The sequence below is a fragment of the Balaenoptera ricei genome, chromosome 19 (assembly GCF_028023285.1).
Source record: "Balaenoptera ricei isolate mBalRic1 chromosome 19, mBalRic1.hap2, whole genome shotgun sequence".
In the NCBI taxonomy this organism is placed as follows: Eukaryota; Metazoa; Chordata; class Mammalia; order Artiodactyla; family Balaenopteridae; genus Balaenoptera; species Balaenoptera ricei.
Genome location: NC_082657.1, coordinates 44,187,877 through 44,201,738, shown reverse-complemented (window position 1 = coordinate 44,201,738; position 13,862 = coordinate 44,187,877). Strand labels below are relative to the sequence as shown.

Sequence of the window (13,862 nt, the reverse complement as noted above, 5' to 3'; positions counted from 1 at the left end):
AGAAAGAAATTGATTCTATTGTTTGTAAATTTAAAATGTTTTTATAAACTACCAGGCTGTCTCTTTATTATCAAGTCCAATGATAAACTTTTTAAAAGCATGGCTCATGAATTAATTAGGTGGGCCTTATTTTTGGGTGGGACTTCTAAATGGGGGAAGGGGGTTATACAAATCCTTCTCCTAAAGCCATCAAAGGTCTCAGTCAGCCTGTGTGACCTCAGCTGGACCAGCAAGGTAGTTGCAGATGCCATGAAATGGACACCACCAGGACCCTGCTCTCTTGATGTTTGGCATCCTTGTGGTGGGGACTATACATGAGAAGCGTGTGTGGGCAGTGTCCACTTACTCGTGGCAGAGGCAGACTAAAACCATTGCGGGCACATTCCTGTTTGCTTCCTCACGAGGAGCTGCACGGCACCAGCCTGGTGTCAGTGTCCTGTGGTGGGGTTTGGTTGTTCACATGAGGAATCTGATCCTTTCATTAAGGCCCCTATACCTGTTCTTAGGTAAGAATTGGATCAGGTCACATTCCCGACCGTGATACTGCCGTCCCCAGGGGGAAAACTCTGGGGCTGTATGTGGCGGCGGTGGTGGAGTTTTATTTAAACGCGGCGGACACGTGTGTCCACAGATGTGTGCTGAACATACACGTACATGTGTGTTTGTGATTTTCTTCCCAGATTTTGGCCCTGATCGCGTTCATCTGCATAGAGACCATCATGGAGTGCTCCCCGTGTGAAGGCCTCTACTTTTTTGAGTTTGTGAGCTGCAGTGCGTTTGTGGTGACTGGAGTCTTGCTGATTCTGTTCAGTCTCAACCTTCACATGAGGATCCCCCAGATCAACTGGAACCTGACAGTGAGTAGAAGTCACGCTCTCAGATTAGGAAAGGATCGGGTGCTGCACGGCTCCCAGGGAAAGCAGGAAGCAGTCCCATGGCATGTTTGGTTCCAGTTCATTTTGATACTTAAATATTCCATTGTAATGCAACTGTGAAATTTTAAACCTCCTTACTGGGTTGAATCAAATGACTACAAAATTAATGGAATCTTCACTAATGAGAGAAACATAACAGTTATTCTGACCCCTTTAAAGATGTCATTTCGATTTTGGGGTCCTCTGAGAAGATTGGTAATGTTGATATTTATAGAATATGGGAAAGAGAACATGGAATTAATACGTTTGCATATTTTTCACACTGGACCCAAAAGCTGTTTGCAAACGTATTGATTCAGGAAGAATTGAAAATATGAATGAAATTGCCATTAACTTGTGAAACCTAGGAATATTATTAAATTCAAAGCAGCTGGGAGGTCCCAGACGGTTTGCTGGTTTGATCAGAGAGTCTTGAGGAAACGTGTCCTCTTCCCTCTGTGGTTTGGGGGTCTTAACTCTGTTTGACAGCCTTACCTTCTGATCGGCATAGGTATCTCAGGACTGGTCACTCCCAGGCCCCTTTTCCTGGGCTTGTGTAACTTGTCCTTACTGTGCCAAACGGAAAAGGGCACTTCACAGCCCTCGGTTTCCTTGATATTTCTTTGCAGATAAACACGTGCAGGAGCTCACAGGGAACCAGTTAGGGAGACACAGGCAAGCGCTATCAGCTGCCTCTCCTTCTGTGCCTGGGGGTGGGTGGGGGGGCTCTGAGACCACCTGCCCTCATGCAGGCTCCTCTCTTGGCGGCCGGTGCTGGGTGTATGCAGCACCGTGGAAAGTGTGGCCCGAGTGCAGGAGCCCAGGAGGAGGAGGCCTGGGCTGCTCACCTTGCCTGGTGGGGCCACTCCCATGGTGTTCATGTGGGGGACCAAGAGGAGATGGTCTTCCTGACAGAGTGCTCTCTGTGGTGTTCAGACTCTCTTAGGAGGAAAAATAAAAAGAGAATTGGACTAGAAAAGTTGTCAGTTGCAAACTCAGATGGTTTTGTCCCGGCACTGAAAACTAAGAAAAAAGCTCTAAAACCTCAAGATACTGGAGGCATTTTGTCAGTTTTTGGTGACAGATTTTAATGTCTCAGCTCTTTTTAAGATGAAGTCTGTGTTATCCATAAGAAAATGCTTACAGAGTTGTGATCTAAATTGATAGTGTAATGCACAGGTAGCGCAAGAGAACCTCACAAACCTCCCCCAACTAACAAGCAGGCTCCATGGGGGCAAGGTCATTGTCGTGGGGCAAGGTACATTGGAGACCCAGGTCCCCCGGAGTTTCTAAGGCCACAATAAATACTTTCTGAGGGAGGGGCTGGACCGGGCTGCGAATGAAACCATGCTGGAGATCCTGTTTGACAAAGAAGCAGCTGCTAGGATGGTTAAGACCCAGGGGCAGGACTTCCCTAGCGGTCCAGTGGTTAAGAATCCGCCTTCCAGTGCAGGGGACGTGGGTTTGATCCCTGGTCGGGGAACTAAGATCCCACATGCTGCGGGGCAACTAAGCCCACGTGTCTCAACTAGAGAGAAGCCCACGCACCACAACGAAGAGCCCGCATGCCGCAACTAAGACCCGATGCAGCCAAAAAAAAAAAAACAACAAAAAACCCCACTGGCTTTAAGTTAGGCTGACCTGTCTGCATTCAAGTCCAAGGTGGATCTTAAGAGCTGTGTATGACCCTGGGCAAGTCACTTAGAGCCCCAAGTTGAGATGATAATATTTTTCTTACAGGGCGGTTTTAAGAATGAAATGAGGCAGTGTGTATAAAGGCTCCAAAGCAGTGGGTGCTGCCAGTATGAGAAATATTAACCTTACTGTGAGTCAGAGGCCCTTGGTGTCTGTCAGCCACATCATTCTCCTGTAAACTTCCACCAGCTTGGACTTCACTCCCTTAATTCTGTCTTACCTACTTATTTGGCAGCCATAAATCTGTTAGAAGACTTTGTACTTCACTATATTGTATAACATAGGCAATTATAGCCATTAGCTTATAATAATTTATAATGGAGTGTAATCTGCAAAAATACTGAGTCACTGTACTGTACACCTGAAACTAATATAATATTGTAAATCAACTACATTTCAATTTTAAAAAAAAAGGATCACTGGGAATTCTCTGGCAGTCCAGTGGTTAGGACTCTGCGCTTTCACTACCATGAGCCCAGGTTCAATCCCTGGTTGGGGAACTAAGATTCCACAAGCTGTGTGGCGCAGCCAAAAAAATAGTTAATTAGTTAATTAATTAATTAAAAAAGGATCACAGATCACCATAACAACAGCAAAAAAGACTTCATACTTCAGATTTCTAACTAATTCATACTGGCCTTTATCTCCAGAAATACCTATTTGTTGAGCTTTCTTAAATCCTGATTTTTCTATTTTAACCGTGAAAGACTTTTCACTGGTTGACAACCACATTTCTGGGGTTATATCGAAGTGCATCTTTTTCACTGGAAAGTTAACATCCCTCCTTTCCTTTCGGATGGTGTTGGCTAGGGCCGATGACCGGGTGGTGACGTGGTCACCTGAGAACACTTTCTGTCCTTTGGGATCCTTTGCAGGATTTCCACCCTTTTAGAGCAGGTGAAGGTGTCTGCTTATCCAACAAAAGAGTATGTAAGTTACATGGACTCGAGGAGATGGTACTTACTGATGGGAGCCCAGGTCATCTGTTCTCAGGGACGGGAGCAAAAGTGAGTTCTCAGAGCTGATCCGGCTGGAATCATCACAGTGGGTTGGCCTTGGGTGTGTGTGTTTCTCTGACAAGGTGGTAGGAGTATTCTTGACCCCAACAGAGCCAGCTGATGAGTGACGTAGGGTGTGATTGGTATAGATTTAGAAAACCGGCTCATTTCAGGAGATAAGTTGACTCACATATGCGTGAAAAATGGTAAATAAGGAGGACAATGCAAAGTATATATTTTATACAAGCATTATTTGATGCAATCAGAAAGAGTGTGTTAATATCAGCTTGTAAGTATATATTTTATACAAGCATTATTTGATGCAGTCAGAAAGAGTGTGTTAATGTCAACTAGAACAACTTAAAGAACTTGGAAAAGTGCTTTATTTATGATTTCTGGCTTGTTCTAAAGGATACAAAGCAGGAGTAGCCAAAAGGAAGAGATGCATAGGGCAGGGTCCAGAGGAGTCTCTGTCCCCATGGAGTTGGGGGGCAACACCCTCTCGGCACGTGGAACCCCGTCATTCAGGCTTTTATGGAGATTTCATTATGTAGGCATGGTTGATTAAAATCTTTGGCCATTTGGAGGTTGAACTCAATCTCCAGCCCCTCTCCCGCCCACAGGGGCCGTGGAGCTGAAAGTTCCAACCCTCTAATCACCTGGCTGGTTTTTCTGATAACCGGTCCCCATCCAGAGACTATCTAGGGGCTTGAGAGTCACTTCATTAGCATAAACTCAGGGACAGTTGAAAGGGCCTCGTTAAGAATGACAAGACACTCCTATCACTCAGGAAATTCCAAGGAATCTGGGACAAAGACCAAATATATATTTTTCATTATGCCAAACTCATCCTTTCTAGGGCTCAATTTCCTCATCTCTAAAGGCCCTTTATTATAGGTATTTTGGATGGTAATTAGGTTAGGGCTCAGTGAGACACTGGGAGTTATATGCTTGGGACAGTGTGCTCTCTGTAGATGGTAGCTGCCCCTGTCATCAGTACTCCGATCATCCCTTTGATACTGGGGCCATCTGGGCACAAGTCAGTGCACTGTATGTTCCGAGTGGTTGTAAACTTCCTCTCTTGTCCATGTGTAGGGCTGACTCAAGCTAGCCACAGAGCCCAGTGGTATTGAACAGCTGCTTTGGGCCAGGTTTTGGGAACTGAAAGCGCAGGGTAGGTAGATGCCAGCTGCTCTCCTGTGGTATGTGTGCTCTGTGTGATCCCGTTTGGTGTGAGGCCTGGGAGAACACAACGGATTCCTCGGGGCAGGGGGCCTGGAGCAGGTCAGTCGGGGAAATTCAGAGAAAATGCCAGATTCCAGTTGAGCCTTGAGGGATGAACAGGTGCTCGCTGGGCACAGAGTATGGAAGGGTGGGGCACGTTGTAGGATGGCCCATTCTCTAGGATTGGATCAGGGTCACAGACTCAGGGTCCCCCGGGGCTGCTCATGTGGCGGAAATGGGCAAGTGAGAAGATGGGCCAGGGGTCTGGGAGACGGAGAGGTCGTTCTACTCAGTCACAGCCTACTGTGTTACTTCATGGGACTTCAGGACAGTTTTTCAAGAGCAGCTGAAAGATGGATTTTGTTTGTTTTTTTTAGAAGTTTCTTATGTGCAGTCTTCTGATATTTAAATGTTGGCTTGTTCAAATCTGTTTTGAACAGTGTACAAGTCAAACCTATCTGTGGGCCAGATCCCGTTGATCAGTTATTGGAGTTACTTGGGCTCCCACCTTTGCTTATTGATGTGTTAATGAAGGAGAGACCGGAAAGCCTGTGTGTGTGAGGGTGCCCTTCCTCCTCATCTCCTGGCCTAAGAAGGGGCTGCAACCTTGGGTGTTCTAGGGCCCCCCCCAGAGGAAGCAATGTGACTGGGTGTGAGACTGCAGGGAGGGGGAGCGACTGCGGCAGACATGAAGCATGTGACTGATGAGTGCATGTCCCATTAAAAGCGTTAAAAAAAAACCAAAAACAAAAAGCACCAGTGTTGACTAAACCCAACCCCTCCCCAAATCCACATCTGAAGGCATGCCTGTGTCTGCTCCCTAATGTGAAGAGTGAATCTACAAGCCTTGATTTTGTTTCATGGCCAAGGAACTCAAGAGATTGATGCTGACTAACTTTTGCAGTATTCCAGTTTTAAGCCTTTTAAACTGTGCAAGTAGTAAGTGTTTGTTATAAAAAAAAGTGGAAGATACAGATAATAAAGGAAAAATAAAATCATGTGATGACCCAAGAGAAATGAAAACATATGTCTACATAAAAGCTTATAAGTTCATAGTAGCATTATTCACAGTAACTGAAAAGCAGGAACAACTGAAATGTCCAAAAACTGGTGAAAGAATAAGATGTGGTGTATCTATACAATGGAATATTACTCCATAATGAAAAGGAATGAAGTGCTGATATATACTACAATATGAGTGGACCTTAGAACTATTATACTAAGTGGAAGAAGCCAGTCCCAAAAGATCCCATATTATATAATAATTCTATTTATATGAAATGTCCAGAATAGGCAAATCCATAGAGACAGAAAGCAGATTGTTAGTTGCCTAGGATTAAGGGAAGGGATGAAGAATTAACTGCTAATGAATATGAGGTTTGTTTTGGAGGTGCTAAAAATGTTCTAAAATTAGATTGTGGTGAATTATATCTCAATAAAGCTGTTATAAAATCATATGTGATAGCACCCATCCAGGAGTAACCATTTGTAATATGTGGGTGTAATCTTATAGAATATTTTCCCTAGACTGTCTTTCACATGTGCATGTACGTTGTGATATGTGAGTGCAGAAAAATGGAACCATTAAAGTCATGCTTTTCCATTTAAACTATCTTGAGTATCTTCCATGTTAAATATAAAACTATATCATTATTTTTAATGACTGCATAGTGTTCTGTTATGGAAATACCATTTTATTCAACAAATCCCTGATTCTTAAGCATTTTGTTTGCCTTCAGTTTTTTGCTGTTTAAAATAGTATGATGAACATCCTTATGCTTAGACCTTTTTGTGCTAGTATGATATTTAAGATGAATTTCCAAATGTGGAATTCATAGACAAATAAAGTTCAAAGTCTTTAGTACCTATTTGCCCTTTACCACATTTATATTTTTATATTGTCACCATTAATGTACATACTGTTTTGTTTGATGTTCAGCCTCAGCATTTTATCATAAAACATTTTCCCTGTTTCTGAACAGTCTTTGGTTTGGAAAGTACATTTTATATTTTTCTTTATCCCTATAATATCCCTATATTTTTCTTTACCCAGAGTTGGGTGTAACTAAACACTTGTTGATTTGAATCTGTGAAAAATTTGCCATGGCTTCACACTGGTCACCACTGAAAACTGCCCTGCTGGCAGACATTTCTGAATAGAGTTTGTAGTCCGTACTTTGCTGCTCTCTGTGAGCCGGTGCAGAAGCGCCGGCCAGGAGCGTGTGTGTGCCTGGAGGGTCCCGCTGCACAGGCTCAGGACTGTTAGGATGTGAATGCTGCCTTTTGCCATCTTTAAAGAGGAGATGGCCCCTGAAACCAGCCCAGCCAGGAGGACTCACCTGGTATTGATGGCACAGTCAACCTGGCACTTAAGCAGTTGAGGATTTTGCCTGGATTCTCTTTCCCTGTAGAGGTCACAGGGGCGCTCTGGTATGGCCCAGTTTGTGGGGGGCCTAATGCCCAGGTAGTAATATCAGAAGTAACAATAGATGTGCAGGGAACCCTTCCCATGGGCCGGGCACGATGCTCAACTCTTCACATGGGCTGTTCCACCCAATCCTTAAAGCACCTCCGGGGGGTGGGGTGGGGGGCTGCGCCCATATAAGACACAGAGCGGCAAAGTGGCTTGTCCACAGTCATGGTCAGTTAGGACCCTCATCCGTCTGTGTCCCTTAATCACTGTGCTATGTTCCTCTCGACAAGTAAGACAGGAGTTAAATGTTCGAAGCGTTGGATTTGTAACCTGATTTGCTTTGCAAGAAGCTTAGGGGAAAATCCTCTAGGCTTTAGCAGCATGGAGACTTGAAAGACCATGCATGAGAAAGAGAAGCATGAGGCCTGGCTAAGTGTGTTCTCCAGGTCTGAAAACAGTGTGCTTGACATGTCACAAGTGAATGAGGGGATTTCACCAGTTTCAGTCCATTCTTTTCCATGCCAAGAGGATTTGAATGTGTTTTGGGTAATTAGTGTGCGTGTCCTTGTGGGTTAGCAGTTTGGTTTCCATAATAGGTCATTAAGAAATGGTAACATGACGTGGTTGGTTAAAATGTGGATTTTGCTGTGGTGATTTATCAAATAGCATCATTAACTGTTATCCTCTTTGCCTTCCTCTGTGTGACCAATACCCGTGGGCCATCGAGACTAAAATATGGAGCCAGCAGAGAGGCGGGGTATTGTGCTTTTTATTTAGAAAGTTCTTCAGTTGCTTTTAGGGCAAGGCATGAAATGGTTCTTTTCAAGTGATTTTATTTTATCTTATTCTTTAGGATTTGGTCAACACTGGACTCAGCACTTTCTTTTTCTTTATTGCTTCCATTGTACTGGCTGCTTTAAACCACAAAACCGGAGCAGAAATTGCTGCCGTGGTAAGTGAACTCAACAGGTTAAAACAGGGCTGATTTGTACACTTTCTGTGACTTGCTCCTCTGGTCCCCTGGCCTGTGTCCTACTCCTTCTCCTTCAGCTTTGTCTTTGCTAATGATACTGTTACTGGGCCAGCGGAGGTCCCAGTTCCTTCAGTGCTGCGGTTCTTAAAGTGTGGTCCCCGGAACAGCAGCCTCAGCATCACCCGGGAACGTGTTAGAAATGCCCTTCTCAGCCTCCCCCAGAGCTGCCGAATCAGAAATGTGTTTTAACAAGCTCTCAGATGCACACTCAGGTTTGAGAACTTCTGCTTTAGTCTCTTCCCAATGGAGCCCTGGATGTCTGTTAGTGGTGTTGCTTTTAAGGGCCTTCCCTGCCGGGATGGGGTGTTAATGAGGCAGATGCAATCTTGCAGAATGCGGGGTGGGGGTGGGGAGGACGGGGCCAGACAATGTAAGACTTTCTCCCTCTGTGCTCTGCATTTCCTTATTGTTCTGTATTTGCAAAGAATATTTAGCACTTTTGTAATTGTGGGGGATGGTTAAAAGGTTTATTAAAAATGCTAAACTGTTAGCTCTCCAAGGTATCAGTCAGTAGATTCATCAGTCATTATCTTATCATTAAAACTCCACTGCTTCTCACCCTGGAGCTGCCCACCCAGAGCTGCCCAGGTGAGCGGCAGCTGGATAGCAGGTGGGGGTTGGGGGCTGTGATTTGGAATGTCAGGTCTTGCGGTTTGATTTGGGGCTCACACAGCGAGACCCTGATTTTTCATCTCACGGTGTTTCATCTACATTGTATTTTCCCCCGAGGACCAGTGTCATGAAGGTCTGTAAAAGAGGCACTTCTGTGACCTGTTTCCTTGTAGATCCAGAATACTTTGAAAGAGACCTTAGGCTGCCTTTTTGTGGGTCACACGACTATGAACTTGGCCATGACAAGCTGAACATTCAGCGGGGCTGCGTGTTGGGGTCAGAGCTGGGAGAGCTGCCGCAGCTCGGCTCACTGTAAGCTGCCCAGAGACCCCGCAGACGGCTGACGTGCCCGTGGACTAACCGGGTTTGTGTCTCATAGATATTCGGCTTCTTGGCAACCGCGGCGCACGCGGTGAGCGCGTTCCTGGCCGCGCAGAAGTGGAGGGTCAGCCTCCGCCAGCAGAGCGCCAGTGACTACATCCGCGCCCGCACGGAGTCCAGAGACGTGGACAGCCGGCCCGAGATCCAGCGCCTGGACACGTGAGGACGCGCCAGAGTCCTCTTCCCTCTGCTCCTCGTGCCCGTCCTTTCAATCAAGTTTTTCTGTCCCTCATCACGTCAGATTTTCATGTGACTAAGTTGAATTTTGTCCTCCTCGGTAAAAGTTCATTTTGGGAAAGGGTTTTCACAGTGGCCCTTGTGGCGGGTGCCTGAGGCAGGGAGCCCCGTGCCCAGCTGTTCAGAAAGAGGTGGGCGGGACAGGTGCCCAGATCCTCCGGTTTGGTGGCCCTGGGAGCCGCTGGCCTCACAGGCTGCCGTGTCCACTTCACTGTCCCTGAGCACAGGCTTCACGTCTGACTCTGAGCCACCCTGTCATATGTATTTGTGACAAGTCAGGACTTTGGATTAAATGGGGGCTGCTAGGAGGGGGGGGGGTGGAATCAAGGAATGAAGGTACATGGTTGGAACAGTCGGTGAGCAGTGATTCCTGGGCAGCTCCCATAGCTGCCCCAGGTCAGCTTTAGTCTCGCTGCCAGGATCCCCCTCTCCCCGTTGTTTTCCACGCCTGGGGCATCGAGACACCAGCACAAGCCTGGAAAGCCACATGAGACATCGAGGGTCTTGGCGGTGGGTGTGCTGGCGGAGCTTTTCGCTGGGTCTGGGGTTTGCGGGAGGGGGTGGGGGGTGGGAAAAGCTGGCATCCTCTTGGCACGGCGCCGCGGCACTGCTGACCTGTGGGAGGGTCACCATTTGTTTCCTACCCTGCTGAGAAATCCCTTGATGCTTCCTCAAATGAATCACCTCCCTGAATGTGGGGACCATCTTTTTTCCAGTTTCCTCCCCTTCCTGAATACTTTGAGGCTGGACTGCAGATTTTCTGTCATTTTACCTTCCCAGGTAAAAGCCACAAAAGAAATACAGTCCGTTCCCCCAGCCTGAACCCTTGCCCATTTGCTGGCATCATGGACCACAGGTGGGGACACACCTCTATTTTAGGGGTGTGCACTGATTTTCAAATGCCTGAGAAGAGTTCTAGAGTGATTCTGAGTCGATCTGTCTAGGATTTGAAAATACTTGAATCTGCACCATGACACCCCCTTTCACTGATGTTTCAGAGGCACGGTCATCCCGGTGCCTCAGGGTCGTAACCATGAATGTCGATCTTGGAATCTGTCGGGGAAAGTTCCAGTTATGTAAGGTTTTGAACTGATTCTCTATAAAGTGACGATTATTGTGGTGACTGAGTTAAATGAGCCCCTACGATGCTGTAGTTTTGTTTTTTTTTTTTTCTGTTGGAGACTAATTGTATCTTTTATGGAAAAATTGTTTTAACGTGTCAGGTTTTCACTCTGAACTGTTTTTAATGTTTACAAACCTCACTCTAGCTCTAATATTTTGTGTTTCTCCCTGACCAAGGAAAAAAACGCTTACTGCTGGTGGGAAGATTTTGCATTAACGTGGAGAGTCCCCAGAATCTTGTCCTAGTGAGTGTTTACAGCTTCAGCAGCATGCAGTGTTAACGAGAGAGAGGGTCTGGGTCTGGGGGTGGGGTGAGCAGAGCCTGTGTGAGAAATGTCCAGCTGTGCACACATGGCATTACGTTCTGCTTAGCAGAGCAGCGTCTGATTTCCCCGCGCGGGTAGATTGATCAGGTAGCGCTGCTTGGCTGGGGATTCCGCAGGAAATGGTACTGTGCTGTCTCTGAAGGGTCGGGGTTTGGGCCCCCTGAACTGAACATCCCATACAATCTGAGTTCTGCCGCAGTTCCTTTCCAGGGCCGTGACCCAGGTCACCTGTTCAAGCCCCTGGTCTGCTCAGGGGCCGTGGGCTGCAGATGCAGACCCAGCTCATCAGGCGGTAATTCCCCTCCCTCTGTTCCCGCAGAGGGCAGCCAGGCCTGGTCACAGCGGGTCTGACGGAGCCCTCTTCCCATGGATGTTGTGAGGCAGTACAAACCATGCTTCACAAACTCTGTATCTATTATGTGTAGTGATTTTTGAGGAGATTATGACATCTGGATTTTATCTGTTCATTTTATGTATTTATTTTGCATTTGTTGAGTGTATATGCTTAGTCAAAATGGGGCTTATCTCTGAGAGTTCCATTTAAAAACAGGGTCACAAAGACTCAGCCTTGCATTAAATGGGGCCCACTTAGAAGGACCACCCTGAACTGTATCAGAAATCTCCTGCTGGGACTCATGTTACTTGGCCTCAATAAAAAAGCCGCCTTTGAAGTGAGATTGAAAAAAAGAAGACTGTTCAGGCAGGGTTGTTGCCCAAATTTTCCCAAGTCATTTCAGTAAAACCAGTTTATCATCTGGTTGAAAGGAGCCTATTGGCCTCCTGAGGATGTGTTGTCAGCTGCAAGGAACGGTTCTGAAGCCCATCGCAGTTGTAAACGCTGATAGATGATAAAAAGTGGTGACACCTTGTGCCATCGGCCACTTAGGAATTATTGAATAATTTGCATCTTAGTGTTAGAATCTTGGAATTATTTATTCCCCTGTAACTATTTAATGTCCTTTGTGCCATGAGACTCTCCCATGGTTTTTGTAAATATATTTCTTTATATTTAATAAGCTCCCACTACAACCAGAAGTGGCCAGGTATGCAAATTGGTGTGATGCAGAGTCATAAGTCCTGTCACGTGTGGCAGTGTGGTGAGAAGGAAGGAATATGGTTGTCCAGTGTGAATGGAAAGACACCTGCATTTTCCTTATGTTGTCTCTGTGTACAAACAAGACAATCTAGATTTGGGGGCTTAAAAGGACTGTTTTTTGCAAACTGAAGGAAGCTTATTTTTGCATTTAATAGGTCCAATATGGACCCATGTCAGTTTGGTTTGGGGCATTTTTGAGGCTGAGGCAATCTTAGTGTTTCTCAATTTTCTGGTGGGATGATATTGGCTTTCATAGTTGGTGCCAGACTTGTGTATGTTTGAATTTGTTCCTGGAGACTGGATGGTTGAAACCCTCAAGCATTTGGTGGAAACTCTGGTGGTTTTAGATGGATGCAAACACTGACGTCTTCAGAGAAAGTTTATCCTGGCATCGATTTGGTTGATGCGGTATTTTTTCTTTTCTCTGATTCTCCTTTAGCCTCCCTTCACACTGCTGAAGGCATGGGGTGGGGCGGGGGTAAGTACCTTTTCCCTTTCATACAGGGAGATTCTAATCACCAGAGCCTAAAGATACTTGTTGGCTCCATATAAAGCCGGGGAAAGACAAAGACAGTTACAGATTAAAATCTCACAACAGAAGTTCGATTTAAAGCAAAGAAAATAGATTTTCACTCTACAGCAACAGTCGTCCGAGAGATTCCCTTTGCCCACAGAAAGGCAAGAATGTAGTAGCCTGCGCAGTCCCATTGGCCATGTCTTCCATGGCAACTTGAACCAAAGTGCCAGCGTGGACGAAGCCCGGCCTGGCCCCAGGGAAGCCAAGGACACAGCCTGGTTCTGAGAGCTCGGCTCTGGAAGGTGGATGCCACCCCCTGCCCTTTGGGCACCATCACTGCCCCTTGGCTAAAGGCTCATGCCCATGGGCAGGCATGGAGTGTATCCGACCCCACCCTGTGTCGGATGCTTCTGGAGAGAGCTTTGTGACTCAGTTGAAAACATTCCTACTCTTTTAAAGTTTGCAGTTGCATCTGCCTTTCTTCGAAGCTTTCTTAGTGATTCAATCTTGGGTTAAGCCACATGCGGCCTCTGAGGAGATGAAGCACTAACCTTTTTGTCTGCACATGTATGTGAATTCTTGCTTGCAGTGAATGACCCTTGAATAACCCCTCCCTGTTTCAGGTGTGTGTGGCCCAAGCTCACCTTTTCTTGTAGACTTGCATGTGCTGTTTGGGAAGAAACCCCTCACCTCTCCACGTGTTTAAGAGGCGGACCAAGTTCCTAATCTCGGGCTGTACAAGATGTTCTGTGGGTTGTTCTCAGAATCTGTCCTAACGGATGAATAAAGTGTGGAGACAACATGTGGCCCCTGTAGTGATTCTGGGAGGCCGTGACGACTGAAGTGGGTTCCGTTGTGCCATCCACGTTCAAAACAAAGCAACCATGAAGTCTTCGTGCCACTGCCAGATTGTCATTTTCTCCACCTCTGGTTTACAGGAAAATATGGCATTATACAGGTAGCAGAAGGTGAAAACACCTTCTAGGCTGCTGCCGATTGACTGTCTCAAGCGAAATAAAAAGTTGCTTCCTGCTCCAGCGACTGCCATTAGCGTGTGAGGTCTCCAGACACTTTTCTGGCTCCTAGTGAAGTTCGCAGAACTCAGGGGCTCCCTCTTATTTCATCAGCAACCATTCCCAGGACCAGCTAGGTGACAGCCGGTGAAGTGGGAGCAGGGGCGGGTCTGGGAGGGGAGAGGAAGGAGGGGGAGGCTCAGACCGTCTGCCGTGGGCCTGTCAAGGGCACTGGACATGGTTACCCACCCAGGGTACTTCCTTCCCTCTTTGGAAAAGCG

At 46.5% G+C, this 13,862-nt stretch overlaps 1 protein-coding gene across 4 annotated transcripts in view; it reads left to right on the top strand.

The window, feature by feature from the left end:
- Positions 1 to 13,862, top strand: part of CMTM4 (CKLF like MARVEL transmembrane domain containing 4) — a 108,978-nt gene that overhangs the window by 50,590 nt on the left and 44,526 nt on the right. For 2 of the 4 annotated variants that reach the window (XR_009499226.1, XR_009499225.1), the window contains exons 2-4: positions 681 to 857; positions 8,098 to 8,196; positions 9,269 to 9,547. Coding sequence is in view for 2 of the 4 variants with exons in the window: in XM_059906124.1 (XP_059762107.1) it covers positions 681 to 857; positions 8,098 to 8,196; positions 9,269 to 9,433 (441 nt within the window). In the remaining 2 variants the exon portion in view is untranslated. Of the gene's footprint in view, positions 1 to 680; positions 858 to 8,097; positions 8,197 to 9,268; positions 10,050 to 13,862 lie in introns of those variants that run through there. The other 2 variants (XM_059906123.1, XM_059906124.1) reach the window with 2 other exon arrangements.